General features: G+C 42.7%; 1 protein-coding gene across 2 annotated transcripts; it reads right to left on the bottom strand.

Annotated features, from left to right (window-relative positions):
* Nucleotides 1–1,758: 1,758 nt before the first annotated feature.
* On the bottom strand, nucleotides 1,759–11,226 carry GPN2 (GPN-loop GTPase 2). 2 transcript variants are annotated; one of them, XM_053398690.1, is made up of 7 exons: nucleotides 11,104–11,165; nucleotides 10,342–10,387; nucleotides 8,661–9,098; nucleotides 6,796–6,952; nucleotides 5,496–5,656; nucleotides 3,903–4,033; nucleotides 1,759–2,486 (listed from the first exon to the last, which is right to left on the bottom strand). In XM_053398690.1, exons 1-7 carry the CDS (start codon nucleotides 11,148–11,150, stop codon nucleotides 2,414–2,416), a joined length of 1,053 nt encoding a protein of 350 aa, XP_053254665.1. In that variant the 5' UTR covers nucleotides 11,151–11,165; the 3' UTR covers nucleotides 1,759–2,413. The 2 variants fall into 2 exon arrangements, with proteins under 2 accessions (XP_053254665.1, XP_053254666.1); XM_053398691.1 differs by lacking the exon at nucleotides 10,342–10,387 and having other exon boundaries at nucleotides 11,108–11,226.
* Between the last annotated feature and the right edge of the window lie 8,171 nt (nucleotides 11,227–19,397).

Here is a 19,397-nt window from a genome sequence, read left to right as displayed (position 1 = left end):
CTTAGTGTTTGACTTTCCACTTTGACGTATGATAAAACAAGTGACTGTAATGATTTCAGCAGGCTGTGTATGTCTCATGCTGTAATTCAAACAACCGGATTTTTATTTTTTAAAGTAAGACTCAAGACAGTTCTGCAGCCTTGCTTCCCCACCCCCCTTTTGGTGGGGATCCCCATTCATAATGACACAGCCCATGAGAACACGCCTAAGGCCATCTTTGTCCGCAAAGTTTTGTGTTGGAGACTAGTTTCAGTCCTAGGCACACCCAGCAGTCCTCCTACCTGTTCCTTGCAACAGCAACCCCTTGTGGCACCACAAAAGCTGTACTCAAGTTGAGTGGAAGAGATGCTTCTCCGGCAGCAGCACTCTTGCAAGATCCTTGCTGGAGGAAGCCAAAGTCCAACATCCTGTTCTCACAGTAGCCAACCAGATGCCCATGGGAAGCCAGCAAGCAGGCCCAGAGTCCTGTGATTCCCAGCAACTGGTATTCAGAGGCATACTGCCTCCAACAGAGAAGGTAGAACATAGCCATTGTTCACTTGCAGGATCACCTTAACTCACATATGCCCATTCACTCACTTTGATATGAAGAACAGGCATCGTAACAGGTGCCACAAAATACCCATTAGTGCTGCAGGACTGAGATAAGCTGCACCTGCTAGAATTCCCTCTACACCAGTTCCAAAGGAAGGCTCCAGCATACAACCACCACATTACAGCTTATCAAGAATGTCAGTTCTTTCACCTGCAGTTTGAATCCTGAAACAGCTTCCTGGCCCAGTGTGATTTGAACTGTGATAACGGCTTCCTTTCCCACTATAGGTGTTAAGTGATTTAGAAAAGTTTGATAATCAATTATTGCTGTGGTCATGGTGCTTTTTTTGCTTTCTTTAAAGCTTTACCTAGTAAAATTTACTATAACTGTCATAGATTTTATTTTGCCTTATTCTATTTCCTTTCCATCTGAACTCACTCTTCCCATCCCTCACCCCATGAAAGCTTCTTCTGTACAATTTAGGCCACAAATATCTAAAAGACTGCCTGCTTCCCTACAGACCCCATTTTGAGTATTAATACCAGCAGAGCCCTCTTGGTAATTCTACCACACACAGATGTTTGGTGGTAGGAGTGGTGGCTCAAGAGAGAGCATTCTGTGGCAGATTCTAGGTTAAAGAATTCCCTCCCAAAATAGTCGTGTCTGGCTCCTTCATTATATAGTTTCCATTGAATGCTAAATATATACCCTCTTTACCCTGGCCTTTGACACTTGAGAAATGTTTGCAGGACCCACTCTATTTCTGTGACTGCAACTTATTAATTGCTGTTAATATTAAATTTTACATGGCTGCAACAAGCCCTGAGACCTTATGGTAAAGGGTGCGTAAGAAATTGAACAAAATAGGAGTAGTAGTAGCAATAATTATATATTTAAAGGTGTCTTAAGTGTACAGTGGTACCTCAGGTTAAGTACTTAATTTGTTCTGGAGGTCCATTCTTAACCTGAAACTGTTCTTAACATGAAGCACCACTTTAGCTAATAGGGCCTCCCCCTGCTGCTGCGCCGCCGGAGCACAATTTCTGTTTTCATCCTGAAGCAAAGTTCTTAACCCGAGGTACTATTTTTGGGTTAGCGGAGTCTGTAACCTGAAGCGTATGTAACCCGAGGTACCACTGTATATTGTTTCTCTTCCATGCAGTTATTGTGGGTGGGGCAGGAAAGCAATCCTCATACGAAAAGAAGAATACCAGACGTGGATATAGACACACAAGTATGGAACAGAGTGTATTGGTTGAGCAGTCCCTCCACCAGAAGAAATCTCCTAAAAGGCCAAGTCCAAAACCTGACATTTACCGGGGGGGGGGGGATGTGTCCCAGCAAGTGGAGCCAGGAGGCTTTGAGGGTGCTCCTGTCCCTAGTGCCCGGCATCACTGCTTGTCATCTCCACACTTTGAAATGTCAAACAGAGGCAGAGCATTGGCGGCCGCAGAAGAGAAGACAGTCAAGCTCCTATGCAATTGTACAAAGTTAACAGAATTCCATGTTTCTCAATAAAACAACAACAGAGCGGTCACACTGACAATCTTTGGTGCAAACTTCCTTTAGGCAGCAGACATCTATTACTTTTGCCATTTCACCGGTCATCTTCTGTGCCTCGCAGCTGCCCATACTGCAGCTCACTGCTAACTGGGTTTTTTTGGTGGGGAGGCCCCCCTTTGTCTCAAGCACAGAGGCTCCCAAATACACCAGAAAGTAAGTTATTGTGTGGGAGGAACCTAAAGGCCCAAGCTGCATCTTGGTAGTCCATATCTTGCAGGGTACTTCTTCAGCTTCAGGTTAATACACATGGGAAGCCAACTTGGATGGGAGGAGCTGTCCACCTGCAGTGGCCTGTTTACAGCTGCAGCAGGCATGCTACACGTCCATGGTTTCCTGCTCCACAGTTTTCTCCTGTGGCTGCACATACTTCTCCTGGACTGCTAATGTGCTGGTTGTATGTGAGTTAAGGGGAAATAAACAGCAAGTGGTGGCTGATGTGTATGTGTGAGTGAGTGAGTGAGTGAGTGAGAGGAGCACTGATCTCTGTTTGACTGCTAGCTGACAGTGCAATTAATGTGAGGACATTCCATCCAAAAGGTACAGTATCGGAAGCAGCAAACAATACAAAAAGGAATTTGAGCTACACGGAACAAGAGTGGGAGAAGCAATTTGTCTCGATCAGAGGTGGCTATCCGGCAGCCCTCAGGCTACGTCCAGCCCACAAAACAATTTTATCCAGACCCCAGAGGTGCTCAGATTTTAATCAAAGAGTGGTAAAAAGTTTGCCCACAGCTCATAAGAAATTGTTTTCAAAAGATACGAGAAAGAGAGTCAGTATTACATCATCTTTGGGCTTTTGCTCTGCTTACTGCCCTAAGGGTTAGAAACTTACTCGTAAAGCCTAATATCTGACCGGACATGCAGAATATGGAGTAATAAACCACAGCTTATGGATTGCATCCATGCTGGCAATCTCACATGCAGGATGCAGGTGGTGTATCTTGGTGCTCCTGTATATCAGCCTGGTATCACCTACATTGGTTCTACATGTATTAATTCACAAAGCCCTAAAAAAATGGGTCCAAAAGGCCCTTAAAGACTGCCTGATTCCTTACTCTCTACTTCAATCATGAAGATCCTTCAATGGGGCACTTCTGGTGGTTCCTCATGCCTCTGAGTTTTGGTTGGCCTCTACTTAGGGACTGGGACTTTAGTGTGGCAGGACCTACCTGTGGAACTCCCTGCCAGTAGAGGATCATCAGGAATCATCTATACCTTTTTTCAGATGTCTTCTGAATACAGGTCCTGCTTTGCTTAGACAGGCCTTTGCAATATGATTTTTTTTCTTTTTCACCAACCAGTATTTACTGATGTTATAGTGAAGTTTCAAATGATGTTGCTTTCACTGATTTTATTATAATCTTGCATACTGTATACTGCCTTGATTAGATTGTCTGAAAGTGTTGATTAGAAATACTTCAATAAAATAAAAATAAATAAATGCTATCGATATTGTCACAAATATAGCTTATTTCCACAATCACAACACACCTTTGAAACTGGGCTGGAATTGTAGAAACAGGCTTATTCATGCACACTGTACAGGTTTGATTCATAGGTTTATACTGTACAGTGCTTCAACAGCTTAATACTATGAGGCGGACTATAAATTTGTTTAAATGAATAAAACAAATAAGTAAAACTTCCATCTGATCAGCTACCAGTGCCAATGGTAGTGTAAACTGACCCTCAAAACTGCAATATAGTTATGGGCATGCAGATTTCCCCAGATGATTATTTCTTGGGATGCATAAATAAGACTCAGTCTTGCAGCAGGGAAGGGGAACACAATAAAAAAGGATACGATGTGAAGTGGAAATCGGCTCCCACTGCTGCAGACATCAGGGCTTGAAGGCTTCTGTGCTCTGCGTCTCCAAAGCAGTAGCCATTGGCTTTGTCCACCGCCTGCATCACACGCTGCATGCTCTCCTTATCCTAGGAAAATGGACACGTTAGGGGCTGCAATTAATTTATCTTTCATGTTCCATGATGCTACTCACTGGGCCAGTTAACGCATGGCATGTACCATCACTTGATTTCTCACAATTTGTGATTTCTCATCACTTGGGACACTTGGGTCTGATGAGATACGGAAGTTCTAGCTATTGTAGTAGCTCATTCACACATGCACATTGCCACTTGATGCCGCAATCATCAGGTGATGAAAGAAGCACATGTGAGCTGGCTTACAGGCAGACTGCAATCCAAAGATCATCTTTCAATATTCTCTTCCCTTTCAGCACTTTTTTTGGTTCACTTCCAGTTTAGCTGGATTCCCCATCAAACTTCCATGATTCTTGCTCTAATATAGGCTTGCCTTTCACAGATAAACAATGTCACATGGTGCTGCTTCCTTAGCCGCCCTGAGCCCGGCCTTGGCTGGGGAGGGCAGGGTATAAATAAAAATTATTATTATTATTATTATTAGTAGTAGTATTTTTAAATCTTTTGCCTGTTAGTTCCATGCCCTAGCTCCTGTATTAACAGATGTTTTCTTCTCAGAATAACTGAGCATAAATACACATATTCATTTATATAGCATATTAATTCATGTGGGAGTTTTACTTTCCTAGTGACAAATAAAAGCAGTCCAGCTCCTTTCTATATTTTTAATTCTCTTTGATCCTTTCAGCATCACTCTCCAATCTGGCTAGTATATGCAAATGCATTGCCAAATTATCATCTGTTTCTTTACTTTCTGGAACATAATTTAAGCAAACTTCCTATTTTAAAGTTAGAGTATAGCAATACTTAGCATTCTTAAATAGTGCTTTAGAGCACAATCAGATACTCAGGTGCAAGCTTCACTGAGTGAAAGAGGGCTTTCCTTCCAGGTAACTGCGCACAGGATTGTGGCCACTATTTGAAGACAATTACAAACATTATCTCAATACTTTTTACAGTGGAAGTGGGGAACCCATGTCCCTCTAGATGTTGGTGAACAACAACTTCCACCATCCCTGACCATTGGCCATGCTGGCTGAGGTTAATGGGATTTAGAGGCCAACAACATCTGGAAGGCCACAGGTTTCCCACTCCTGCTTTACCAAAATCCTGAGTCTGAAAGACAGAAGCTTGGTTAGATCTACCAAGTGAGCTCATGGCAAAGGCAGGATTTGAATTGGAGGTCTCCTGGCTTCCCAGTCTAGTGTCTTAGCTACTAAACTATATTAGCCATTTATTTCATATAATTTAATGAAACACATTACTATTTAATGCTATAGCAACAAATTACAGCCAATATCTGAAATGGAAAAGCCTATAAAATCCAGATCCTGAAAGACGCTGTTTACATTTTACAGCAGGAAAAGGAAGTAGTCCAAACAGAACCTAAACTGAACGGCTGCCTGCTCCCCAAATGTCAATTATTACTTTCCTGCTGATTTGGCTTGGCTACCTGGACATTGAGAGGAACAAAGGAAACCAAGCTGTAGTCTTCAATCACTTCCACAAGCTTCTTGTTCAAGTGTTGATAGTTCTTGAAGAAAGGATCTGTAGCCAGGTGATCCACTAGATAGGACAAATCAAGAACCTCTGTGTAATAATCGAGATTGAAGGCTGCAAGACAAAAAAAGACAAGTCTCTAGCAAATTCAGGAACAAAAGGTGCAGATAAAGCCAAATCACATCACTCCCTACCCATAGGCTTACAATCTAAAATAGATATGCTATGCATATATTAAAGGCCATTAAAGAGTTGGCAAGTCCACTGGAGATCCCAGTCTCCTGTTAATGCCAAAACTCAAGTTTTGAAATATGTTCCTAAACATATAAAGAGCTACCTTGGGAACCTGGGATCCTGCAGACATTGCTGGACTCCCAACTCCCATCAGTCCCAGCTTGTATGTCCAATGATCAAGGGTGATGGGAGCTGTAGTCAGCAGCACCTGGAAAGTCTCGGGTTTCTCTTCTCTAATGTAGTGACTAGAATCTAGCCCAACAGTGGGGAACATTTAGCCCCCAGTCACTGCTAAACTACAGCTCCCATCAGCCTCAGCAAGCATGGCCAATGGCCAGGACTGATGGGAGTTGTAATTCAGCAATATCTGGAGGGTCAAAGGTTCTGCACTCCTGGGCTAGCCCACAGCTGTCTTCTCTAACTGGAGCTTCTCTCTAGGGCAAGCATGGGGAATGTCAGGTATGGGGATCAAATGAGGTCCTCCAGGTCTCCCTATCTAGCCCTTGGGGATCTCCCAGGCCACATTCTCTCCCCAGCCACACCCCTCAATGGCCTTGCTTTGCACTCTCCTTGTGTGTTTCTGCCTGACTACAATGGGCCCTTGAATTCTGACAATGCTTCTTGCTTGCCTGGATGAAGAATAGGGGTGTGTGTTTAAGTATGTGTAGAAACAATCCTATGGTGCAAAGATAGAATTGACGTTCTTTGCTCTGCTCGCTTGTGATTCTTGCCCAACCACCACTAGTATGTGGCTCCTGGACGCTTGCTTAGAAGGGTATGTGCCTCTCAAGCTGAAAAAAGTTCCCCTCCCTTGCTCTAGGTTAGAGGGCAATTGTCTTTTCCAGAACCTGCTGTCTCCGTTTCTTTAAGGTAGTAACCAAGCATGTAGGGCAGGTGGTCTAACTGAATTATGGTCTCTCTCAGGCTACAGGATCTGATTATCCACAACTTCTCACTGTCACTTAGTAAAAGGTTACATCCGTCTTCCCCTTCAAGGACCTCCTACTGGTGGCTCTCACCCAGTTTCCCATACTGCTCGATTAGGTCCATTTTGGAGAGGACGTTGATGTGGGGTAGCTCTACATGCAACATGGTGGAGAGGGAAGTGCAGAGAATGGAGATGAACTTGCCGGGGTCCGTACAGTAATGAGAATCCACTAAATGGACAGCTGCCAGCTGTGCAAAGAAGAAACAAGAGAAGGATGAGAATCAGTGTTGTGTCAAGTCTGGGACATCCTGACAAGTTAATGGAGACAAGTAATCGCTTAAGGCAGGGATGGGGAACGTGTGGTCCTCCAGAAGTTGCTGAACTACAACTCTCAACATCCCTGATTATTGACCATGCTGGCTGAGGCTGATAGGATTTGTAGTCCAACAACATATGGAGGGTCAAAGCTTCCAAAATCTCATTGTCTGATGCAACTGATAAAAATAAGTAATATTACATATGACAGTAGTACCGGTTTAGGAAAACCATTGTAGTGGAAGTTGGGTTGCTTACAGAGTAAGTAAAGAAATAGCCGTCTTTCCCCTCTAAAAGCCCATAAACCAGCTGCATTGAAGCCCCCCACCCCAGAATCTTGCAGGAACATGATCCTACCGGAGAAGCCAGGGATTGAACCTGCAACCATTGGCATGCAAAACAGATGCTCTACACAAAGCCCTTCCCCATGTAAACCACACTCCATCCAGTTTACCAAACAGCAGGGTGGGGTGGGGGGAGGTTATCCAATAATGGTCTTTAGTCTACAGCTAGACAGCAGCAAAAAAGAGGCAACTGCAGCTTAATCAACCAGAGATCATTATTTGATATTTATTATTGTTTTCCATGAGGTGACCAGTCTGTCGAACCTAGTGGTGTTCAGAGAACAGCTAGAATGGGTTATCTCATTCCTGACATAGAGGTTCCATCTTGTGCCTCCACCTATTCAATGCCTATACAGTCTCTGTGTAAGATTATTAAGAGGTTTAAAGCCAAGTGCCATCATTACGTTAAAATCAGAGAGCTGTACCTTTTCATTTTCATCTGATACAACAACTTTAGTCCTGATACTTCTCTGGAATCTGAACACTATAGGAGGTTGGATGCAATTAAGCCAGCTGAAGCTAAATCCAGACATGGTGGGTGGTAGATTTAAAAAAAAAATCTTCATAAAGTGAAAATGGCCATCCAAACTGAAATAGGGAATCCAAGAGCCCAGGACACTTAATCCTAAAGCCCAATTCATACATGAATCTTTATAGCATGGTAGCCAGTCAAAAACACAGCTGCATGGAGGCATCCAAGATATTCAGATGACAAACCACCCCTTCCAGCTCAGGCAATTTTAACCAATCAATACAATCCACAGAAATAGTTGCAATTGCGTAGTTTGAACTGCCTGAACCATTTCACTCAAATGGCTTGCCACATGAAAATAAGTTGTAAAAGGCTACTATGCTACATAGAGCTAATGTGCACACTGGAGCCAAATCTGGCTTGCAGTTTGGCACCAAAGGATGCTCTCATTTCCAGTACCCATTTTCCATGCAAAATTCTACCACCTAACATTGTTTTATTTTTCTGTACCGGGGCAGGAGAACTTTTTCATCCTGAAAGTGACATTCTCTTCTGGAGGTCACATGCCAGGGGCAAAAGTGGACGGAGCAGCAAGTGTGACTTTTACCTTGGTGCATTAGGCTAGTTTCAACACACTCTCACCCACCCTCTCCCTTTCCAGGCATGCAAAATACATTATCAGAATTCAAGTGCACATTGCCGCCAAGCAAAAACTGTAAAAGAAGCTTGAAGGACAGGTGGTGAGGGGGTGCGGTGCAGGGAGAGCCCCAAGGGCCAGATACAAATGCTTGGAGGGCTGCCATCCCTCATCTACACCAACCATACCCTGAAGTTCCACTTAGCAAGCTGAGCAAAGATGTTTCTCAATGAACTATGATGGGTGCAAAGCTCCACTTGTCCCGGGCAGTCAAATAAGAAGTAATGCCCCTTAAATTGGGCCAGTTTCTCTTGCAGCCAGTCCAAGTTGGCCTCCAGATACTCCATGCAATAGATCAAGCCACCGTTGGGTCCCAGTTTCAAGTTCTCCATTACATCGGCCAAGGTGATAAGTTCTGAGATATCCACAGCGCACTGGTAAGGAATCCCCTCATTGGCTGGGTCCAGGTTCACTACAGCTACTTTGCGCCCAATTGCAGAAAGAAATTCCTGCATGCCAAGACAGTAAGTTGTTTTCCCTGAACCAGGAGGCCCAATCACTGCCTGACCAAAGGCTACTGTGGACTGCTTCTGGCTGTACGACATGATGCAACTTTTGTTCTTTTTCTAAAAAAAGACAGCAAAATGTCAGAATATATGGACCATTTCACACAGTATTTAGGAAGCAAACATGGGTTTGTTATCAAGCATATTCTCAAGGAAAAAACTGATCCAATTCTGATCTAGTTGGTGAGAGTACTTCCATGACACCATGTTTGCTACATTCACAAATTAAGGGCACTTCTAAAAAAACAACCCCAACAACTGAAGTGTACAACTGAAACAAAAATATTTCTAAGGTAATATCAGGTAACTACTGACTTACAGAGAGACTGATACAGTTATGAGAGCAAGGGCAGCCAATGTGATGACCTCCAGATGTTGTTGGACTACTACTCCCATTAGCCCCAGCCAGTATGGTCAATGGTCAAGGATGAGGGGAGCTGTAGTTCAGCAAGATGTGGAGGGCACCGCAATGGCTACCCTGGATTGTAGTGTTAGACCAGGGATGTTCAGATATCTGAATTCAAATATCCAATTGGGCCCCAAAGCAGTTGATTCTTACTCTGACACTGATGACACAGTAACTTCCTCCACTACACCTGAGGCAGCAGGATAGTTTAGTGAGACTAGGACAGACCATGCGGTCAGTACACATACAGTTGTTAAGTCCTCCAAAGGAGCAGTATTGTCAGGGGAGCTTTGGAGGAGGAGCTGCTGGAGGGAGAGAGAGACTGCCTATGCTGCCCCTCCAGCATCTGCTGCCTAAGGCAGCCACCTCATTTTGCCTAATGATAGAGCTGGCCCTGCCAGTACTGAAATAAGATTCAACTACCAGTCCAGTCGGTACTTCATGTACTTCTCTACGTGAAGAGGGCAGAGTGCACCTTGTCCTGTTGCCTCAGGCAGCAAAATATCTCAAGCTGGCCCTAGTTATAGTACTGTGCTATTCTGAATGAGAGTACTCCCCTATACTGGTGTTTTCTGCAGGAGTGTGCAAAGCTCCTCTACTTCTAAGAGGCTTAGAGAAAATGAGGTGCAATTTGAATAAACTGCCTCGGCCCAGAAGTCGTGCACTTTATGGCTAGGATGGGCTTACAGGGTTGTGCATGTGGTTGAGGGGCAAGAACTCAGAGCTGTGCCTGGAAAGGAACGGCATTGTTAAGATAGGAGGGCTCCTTTCCATCAATCAATCCCTTCTACGCTGCCCCTAAATAAGTTGGGGAAGAAATAAACAGAGACACAGAGGGGGACCAGGAGAGAAGGAGAATTAAGAAGCATTCAGAGCAAGCGCAAATGCGTCTCTCACCTCCCGAGCAACTGCAACACGGACTTTTTTCAACAACACACCTTGACTCTATGTCACAGAGATAGTAAAAAGGTTAGAGTGATGCACAAAGTCTGAACATCGGCAAAAAACAACAACCCCCAGATAGCCATAGCCGTAATCACTCCACTCATTAAAACAGTCTAACTGACTTCTGGTTCACTCAGGTCTCCTCTGCCCACTTCTCCATGGTGGCTGTCAGAGCTGCCAACTGAATTTATTGGGGAAACCTCTGATTGTATGGAGTGACCAGTGTGCCTCTGTGCCACCTCACACAGCAAACTCAGGCCTTGTTTGGTGTGGGAAATGTGGTTTACCACCTACGCTTCAATTTATTTATTATTATTATTGCATTTCTTTTTCTTGCGGCATTTAAAATTGCAATGTGTGTCCACAGAGGTCAACAGAGCACGAGGTTTCTGCATACAAGAGGCACTGCATTTGGGTGACAGAGAGAAAGGGGGCCCTTTTTCAAATCAATATTTTTCAGATAACATAAACCCCAAATTAGAAACAATTCCACTCTTTGCTGCTTCCTTTGTTCCAGGGTTGATTAATTGGGGCTTAGGCTTTCGGCATGATTCTTGCATTACAGACATGATTCTTGCATTACAGACATGATTCTTGCATTACAGTCGGACTAGATGACCCCCGGGATCCCTCCCAACTCTAAAGTTCTATTCTATGATTCTCCGTTGACTTCTGCGGGCAGTTCCCAATGGACACTCCGAAAAACCCAGAAACAAACCTGGAAGGTTCCTCTGCGGGCAACAGGATGAGCTTCTCCACATTTCTTCCTTCTATGGTACAAGCAGCGTCGCTTTAGGGCTTGGCGCCGCCCAGGCAGCTTTGGTCGCTCCGCTGTGCGTTTTTATTTCAATCCGGAGGGGAAAAGGAGTGAGAAAGAAAGGTTCCGCGCGTATTTTTTCGAACATGAGACTCCATCCTTATTAACTAAGCAGCGAGCGCCACTTGGAGGGCAGAAGTTGATATGACTTGTGCTTTTGGCGTGCTCTCTGAAGACGGAGGTGGGGCATGGCAGCCATTATAGAGCGCGCAGTAAAAGCCGTGAAGTTTGGAAGGAATTGCTATCCTTTGTTTACTGGAGAATGTGAAAATGATGAAACCAAATGGCCATGGGAATATGTCGCATTTCCAAACACTGTTTGGGTAACCAGTCACGCTCACTTCAATGTATTCAACCCCCTTTCTCCCCACTCTCCATGACCATTGGGTGGGAATAATTCTATTCCAATAGGTCACCTTTTTGAGACCAGAGGAATATTTGGAAAATGTAAGACACTCATGGGCACCACTAAATACTTACATCACATGGGAGTGGGTGGGATTGTGATGCTCAGAACCTGATACACTAAACAGGCAAAATATCTACTCTCTCCAAAACCAGTGAAACATAATGAAAAAGCAGGCAACACCTCCAGAAGAAAAAGCCCAGGGGCACATCATTGCAGACCCCTGCAATAGGCACTCTGTCATTCTTTATGGCTACATCCTTGGCTCTTAGGCAGGGTTGACTTTCTGCCAGCACTCACTAGGGCTTAACCTCCAAATTTCCTTTGGAGCTGTGCAGAAACTATGCAAATAAGTGCATCTAAGCATGGGTTGAATGTCTTCCCATCACCCTGGTCAGTCATGTGCAGAAATGGCTGCCAGGACCAGTATGAGCTGGCTTTTGAGATATATTTGAAACCCAACACTTCTCATTTTATTTTATTTTTTATAATATTTTTTATTACGTTTCTTTCCAACTTTTATACATTGCAAGCAAATAAGGAATTTACAAGAAACCATTTTTTTTTTTTTTTTAACAAAAATCCCAATTTGGACTTCCCCACCCCTTCCGATTCTGCGTTCTTTATATTAACAATGTCAGCAATTTGTTACCTTATGTCATACCTTATTGTAACTTTTACATGTTATGTATCTAAATTCAATATATTGTGTCACAGTTTTTATACCTTTAAAATAAACGTAACATGTTCAGTTCATATTATCGCCTTTTCTCTTTTATCACTTAGTTTACTATTTACTTAATCATAATTGCTAAAGCGTATCATTTCGAAATCATGCACAATCTTAAGATTCATACAGTTTATAATACTTTTGCAAGTAGTCTTTAAACTTTTTCCAGTCCGCCTCAGTTGTTTCTACATCCAAATCTCGGATTCTGCCGGTCAGTTCAGCTATCTCCATGTAGTCCATCAACTGCGTCTGCCATTCCTCCAGCGTGGGTAAATCTTGTGTCTTCCAGTTCTTTGCGATAAGTATTCTTGCTGCTGTACTAGCATACATAAACAAAGTTCTGTCCTTCTTTGACACTTTCTGGTCTACCATGCCCAACAGGAAGGCCTCTGGTTTCTTGGGAAAGGTATACCTAAATATCTTTTTCAACTCATTATAAATCATTTCCCAGAAAGCCTTAACCCTTGGGCATGTCCACCAGAGGTGAAAGAAAGTCCCCTCTGCTTCCTTACACTTCCAACATTTATTGTCAGACAGGTGGTGTATCTTAGCTAACTTGACTGGGGTCATGTACCACCGGTATATCATTTTCATAATGTTTTCCTTCAAGGCCGTACTTGCCGTGAATTTCATTCCGGTGTTCCATAACCTTTCCCAGTCTTCAAACATAATGTTGTGTCCAACATCCTGTGCCCATTTAATCATAGCAGATTTAACTGTCTCATCCTGTAAGTTCCACATAAGCAGCAAGTTATACATTCTAGATAACAGCTTTGTCTTTGGTTCTAACAATTCTGTCTCTAGTTTCGACTTTTCCACCTGGAAACCAACTTTTTTATCCATTTTGAAAACCTCTTGAATTTGAGCATAATGTAACCAATCTCGCACCTTATTTTTTAGTTTGTCCTGGCTCTGCAACTTCCAATTGTCTCCAATTTTTTCAGTCAGTTCCCAATATTTCGGCCAATAGGCCTCCATATTGGGTCTTCTTCGGGCCTTGGCCTCCACTGGTGATAGCCACCTCGGAGTTTTACTCTCTAGTAAGTCTTTATATTTCATCCAGACTGCAAAAATTGCTTTTCTGACAATGTGACTTTTAAACAATTTATGTACTTTAACCTTGTCGTACCATAGGTATGCGTGCCATCCAAAAGCATTATTAAAACCTTCCAGATCTAGGACATCAGTGTTTTCCAACAAGAACCAATCTTTCAGCCAGCAGAAGGCTGCAGCTTCATAATACAACCTCAGGTCCGGCAGGGCAAACCCCCCTCTTTCTTTTGAATCTGTTAATATTTTAAACTTTATTCGGGGCTTTTTGCCCTGCCAGATAAATCTAGATATATCCTTCTGCCATTTTCCAAAGCAGTCCACTCTGTCCACGATCTGTAAGGTTTGAAACAAAAATAACATTTTCGGCAACACATTCATTTTTATCGCTGCGATTCTTCCCAACAAGGAAAGTTTCAATCTTGACCAAATTTCTAAATCCTTTTTAACTTCCAACCAACATTTCTCATAATTATCCTTAAATAAATTCAAATTCTTGGAGGACAAATAAATCCCAAGGTATTTCACTTTTTTAACCACATTCAGTTCTGTTTCTCTCTGAAACCCCTCTGTTTCTGTGTTTGTTAAATTTTTGGTCAGAACCTTAGTTTTTTGTTTATTCAACCTAAATCCCGCCACCCGACCAAATTCCGATATAAGTTCGAGAACTCTTTTTGTACTGGATTCTGGCTCCTGCAGTGTCAAAACTAGGTCATCTGCAAAAGCTTTCAGTTTATATTGTTTCACTCCGACCTCTATCCCTTGTACCAACCGGTCCTCTCTGATCATATTCAATAGCACCTCCAGGACTGAAATAAATAACAGAGGGGATAGAGGGCACCCTTGTCGTGTCCCTTTTTCAATTTTAAATTCCTCCGTCACCACATTGTTCACTATTAGTTTAGCTTTTTGTTCTGAATAGATTGCATGTAATCCATTCTCAAACCCCCGTCCCACTCCCATCCCTTCCAAGTTCTTCTTCATAAACATCCAAGATATGTTGTCAAATGCTTTCTCCGCATCAATAAAAATTAACACCGCCCTTGTGTTCCTATTAGTCTGCAAAAGTTCTAAAATGTCAATGATGTTTCTAGTGTTCTCATATAAATGTCTACCAGGGAGAAAGCCTGCTTGGTCTTTATGAATTACTTCATTTAAAACTTTTTTAAGTCTATTTGCCAAAATGTCTGCAAATATTTTGTAATCCACATTTAGGAGTGAGATGGGACGGTAGTTTTTAAGCTGAGTCTTTTCAGATTCTGACTTAGGTATCAATGTGATGAAGGCTTCTTTCCACGTTTCTGGTGCCCTCTTCCCATCCATGATCTGGTTACATACCTCCAACAAAGGTTGTATCAAATAGTCCTTCAGAACCTTATAATATTTGGAGGTAAGTCCATCCGGGCCTGGAGATTTGCCTAGTTGCATATTCTGAATGGCACCTTCAATTTCCTGTGAGGTTATTGTAGAGTTCAAGATTGATCTTTTATCTTGAGTTATTTTTGATAGTCCATTTGTCTTTAAAAATTGATCTATCTCTGATTCTTTCTGGGGCCCCTGTGCATACAGTTCTTTGAAGTATCTGTGGAAGCACTTCCTAATTTCTTCTGGTTTCTGTACCATCCTTCCATCAATCTCTAGGTTTGTTATCGTATTTAGCTTTTGTCTTTTTTTCAGCTGCCAAGCTAATAGCTTTCCACATTTATTTGCTGATTCAAAGGATCTTTGCTTCTGCTTGGTGGAATTTAATTTCTCTCAGCACCTCCTTGGACTTTGGTTTGGTTCTCAGTTTTTTCTCTCCTTGGTATATTTTCTCCAATATTTTGTCCTTCTTTCCATTCCAGAGTTTTTTCTTGATTGTATTCTGTTGTATCAGAAACCCTCTCATAACAGCTTTGCTTGCGTCCCAGATCGTTCTTTTTTCAACTGTAGTATTCAGATTTATCTCAAAATAGTCCTTTAATGTTTTTTGGGCCTTTTTCACAATCTCTTGATCTCTTAGTAGTGTGTCATTCATTCTCCATCTGAAGGAACCAGGTTGAGTTAATCTAAGTTCTATTTTCAAGGCATTATGGTCGGAGCATGTTTTTGGGCAGATTTCCACCCTTTTAATCTTGGGTGCCAGCCCCCTGGAGGTCCAGATTTGGTCGATCCTTGACCAAGACAGGTGGGCCTCAGAGAAAAAAGTTCCTTCTTTACCTAAGGGATTCTTTGTCCTCCATATGTCGATCAAATCCAGATTGTCAGTCAATTCGAAAAAAGTTTTGGGCAGTCTGCCGTCTAATGTTAAGTTTTGGTTGTAAGACTTATCCATGTGTGTAGACACCACTCCATTCATATCTCCCATCATTATGATGTTAGCATAATCCAGATAATCCAGCAACGTCTCATGCAGCTTCTTGAAAAATTCCGATTTCCCGTCATTTGGAGCATAAATTCCTAAAATCAATATTTTTACTCCTTGGGTTTGAATTTCAATTGCCAAAATTCTTCCTTGTTCATCCTTAAATAGAAATTTAGGTGTCAGGCTCTCCTTGGCATAAATCACCACTCCTCTTTTCTTTACTTTGTCAGACGAAATAAATTCTTGGCCTAATCTTTTGTTAACCAAAACCTTCCTGTGGAGCCTAGTCACATGGGTTTCTTGTAGGCAAATAATGTCCAATTGTTCTTTCTTCAATATGTGAAATAACCTCCTTCTTTTCTCCGGGGAATTTCCGCCATTTATATTCCAACTGAGTAGCCGCAGAGACATCCTGAACTATTCTGCTACACCTAGAGCGGTGTGTCTTCTTTCTCCTCTGGTTCCGAAGGTGCAGGTATTGCTCCACCTGGGTTGGGTATAGGCCAATTAGCTGCTGCTTCTTTTTGGAGATCTTCTCCGTGATCGTGCTGGAACTTTTGTAGGTCCTCTGGTGATCTTATTTTAACCTTCTTCTGTTTGTAAGTAAATGATAGCCCTTGTGGGAACTCCCACCTGTAAGGAATTGTGTTGAGTCTCAACAACTTAGCCAATTCTGAATAGGTGGCTCTCAAGTCCAATAACTGTTTAGGAATGTCTCGGTAAATTTCCACCCTTTTCTCTTGTATCACAATTGAGTTTTTGAAGTGTAGGCCTAATATTTTATCTCTCTCCTCCCTTGATCTCAAAGCTATTAGGCAGTCTCTGGATCTATCTTTTCTTACTAATCTTCCCAACCGAAAAGCCGATACAATTTTGAAGTCACTTTCTTCTTTTAAGTCCCAGAACTTTGTAAACTCTGTTGTCAAAAGTCCTATTAGGTCTTCTTGTTCAATTTCTGGGACTCCCCTTAGTCTGAGGTTGGTCTCGCGATTTTTCAATTCCACCAACGAAAGATAGGTTTGTTGGTCCCCTATCTGTTTATGGAGAGGCTTGACTTCTGCTTTAACTTCCTCGACTTCTTTTTTAGCTGATGTTGCAATTTGAACGGCTTCCCCTGCCAGTTTACGATTCTCTTCTGTTGCTCCTTGCAATTTTTCAATTGCTTGGGTATGTTGGGAAACCTGATCTGTCAATTTCTGGATCGAGGATGTTGCTTGGTCAATTTTTGTTGATTGATTATCAATTTTTTGATTTATTGCTGACAATTGTTCCAAAACTTGTTTCAGTACTGCCTCAGCTCCTCCTGCTGCCATATCTTCCTCTTCAGATTTTTCAGGCTTTTCGGTTTCTACTTTTTGTGTCGCAAGCACAGCTGGAACTGATAGTCTACGTCCCTGAGTTAAAGTTGTTTGCAAAAGCTGTGCTTGCTTTTTTACTTTCTCTTTCTCCTTAGCTTCCTTAGCTTTGGCTGCTCTTGTCTTTCCCGTGCCACTCATCAGTCAATGTTCAAGGTCAAATGTTGTAATCCCATGGGAAAGGCAAGCCCAAAATTGAAAACAGTCTATTGAGAGAAGGTAAACAGAGAAACTTTTCCCAGGCCTCTATATTCCCAATGTCCTCTAGGGGGAGTGCCACCAAAATTTTAGTAAGAAGAAGGTAACTTTTCCACGATTAAAGTCTCTTTGTTCCAACTTTAAAAACAATTTTAAAAGCAAATTAGTTCCAGCACGCTAAGAAAAAAGTCCTGCAGAGCACTTTTAAACATGTAACAAAGTTCCAGCAAGGTGCCTACAGTTATATCCACTTCAGCTAGCAGAGCTCAAAATTACACTCTCCAGTTACAAAAGTATCAGGAAGCTTGCAACAGTTCCGCAGTTTAAACAACTTTACCCGGCCACCCGGGAATTTGGGGTTAGAGTCTTCCCTTGCCCCTTGGGGGACCGCTCCAGGTCAAATTTATGCTGTATTTATTCTTTAAAGGAAAAATTCAGATGTGCACGAAAGTCCCAATTTAAAGCTTTAAAGCTTCCCTGTTCACAGCGCTTTCCGCTCTTTAGTCCGTCTGCTTTGATCTTGAAAGCAGTGCCGGAAGACGGACTTCCTCTTTCTCGTCTCCCGTTTTTAGCCGAATTTTCCGAATTAATTTGTAGGATCTTAGGTCCTTACTCACGGGTTTGATGTTTCAGCCCGATGCTTCTTGGAAGAAAGGTCAGCGCTCATCCGTGACAGCCGCGCGGCTTCGCCTCCGCAGAAAGAGCGATGAACCCACAGCACCGCTCCCCCTCCTTCACTCCGGAGCCCCTTACGGGGTTCCTTTTGTGATTTCGGGGTCGCTCCAGGTGCCCGCCGGGTCCCACGGCCACGGACTCACTCTGCCCGTGGTTTGTCTTGATGGGTTGCCGCTGCGCCGTCGCGAACAACCCTTTTCTGCGGTGCCCCTCTTCAGAGCTCGAAGAGGTCCGCCATCACGGTTTCGCGCCGCCTCCGGAAGTCCCAACACTTCTCATTTTAGAAATTAAGCAGCGGGTGAAAGATACAGACATTGCCTTCTACAACAACATTGGAATTATTGTCTGCAAGCTTTAATCATTGGTCCTGATTGAATCATACAAGGTAAAAGCCTTGCCTGTTGTTTTCTGAAGCTCTACATATGTCTTGTTATACTACAGTGCAGGGGTTTTTTTATGCTTTGCAAGCTTATTTCCCAATAAATATTTTCTTTATTCACTAGTTAGCACCAGCTGTGTGTTCCCCTCTCCACACACAAACAAGGAGCAAGTGCAAAATGTTAGTGAGATAAACATAATAGATGTGTGGGGGCGAGAGAATCTTGAGCTCTGGAATGCAGAGCAATTGGTTCAAGGCTGAACTCAATAAAAACACAGAAATGCACTGATTAGTGGAAGGTGAATTGACACGCATCTGATCCATAGATCATGTTCCAAAGTGGTGAGACCTGTTGTATGGAAGAACTTGACTTTCTTCATAGAAGTCCAAAGGGTTGTTGGCAAGGTCAAAATGAGAGCAGCAGAACACATCACACAGGCCACTTTGAGGAACTTGAAGGGCTGGATAAACCATAAAAACCCATTAAAGTTATCCATGGTGGCTTTAGGATGCTAAACACCACCCAGCACAGACCTGGAGCAGGGAGACCTGGCCTCAAATTACTCCTCAAATATGGATCTCATTCTTTGAGTGATTCTAAGGTCTCATGGGGTTGTTGAAACAATACAATGGCAAAACAATGTGTATGCTTCCTTGAAAGAAGTTCTAAGAAATATTATAGACCACTTTATTTTATTACTCCCAGTCCAGCAAGGTTAAAATCGCACCACTGATAAAGTTGTGGATATTTCTGTATTTATTCATCCAGGAGTCCCACTTCTCTCTTCTCTCCACAGCAACAATATACTCATCCCCCCCCCCCGCTACAAATACTGTTTTCCTCTCCTATTTCTTGCTAGGAATGGTTCTCTGCATTGGAGCAACGGAGCATGGAGGACATTATTCTTGATAAAGGCCATTGGTAGCTAAGCATGATGTAACGCAGCACAGATCTTGTAGCAACCCAAAAGAAACACAAGCAAGAACCCTTTAATTTAGCTTACAAGCACCAGGATGCACCCATATTGATTAAAAAAAAAAACCCTAAATAATA

This window comes from Podarcis raffonei, chromosome 8 (genome assembly GCF_027172205.1).
Source record: "Podarcis raffonei isolate rPodRaf1 chromosome 8, rPodRaf1.pri, whole genome shotgun sequence".
In the NCBI taxonomy this organism is placed as follows: domain Eukaryota; kingdom Metazoa; phylum Chordata; class Lepidosauria; order Squamata; family Lacertidae; genus Podarcis; species Podarcis raffonei.
This window is presented reverse-complemented; position numbering and strand designations above follow the sequence as displayed.

Coding starts and splice junctions, on each gene's coding strand:
- GPN2 (XM_053398690.1), bottom strand. CDS start 11,150: ATGTGGAGAAGCTCATCCTGTTGCCCGCAGAGGAACCTTCCAGGTTT. Junction 6,953..8,660: donor TTGCTAAGTGGAACTTCAGG/GTATGGTTGGTG, acceptor TTCTTTGCACAG/CTGGCAGCTGTCCATTTAGT. Junction 4,034..5,495: donor TTGTTCCTCTCAATGTCCAG/GTAGCCAAGCCA, acceptor CCATTTTCCTAG/GATAAGGAGAGCATGCAGCG.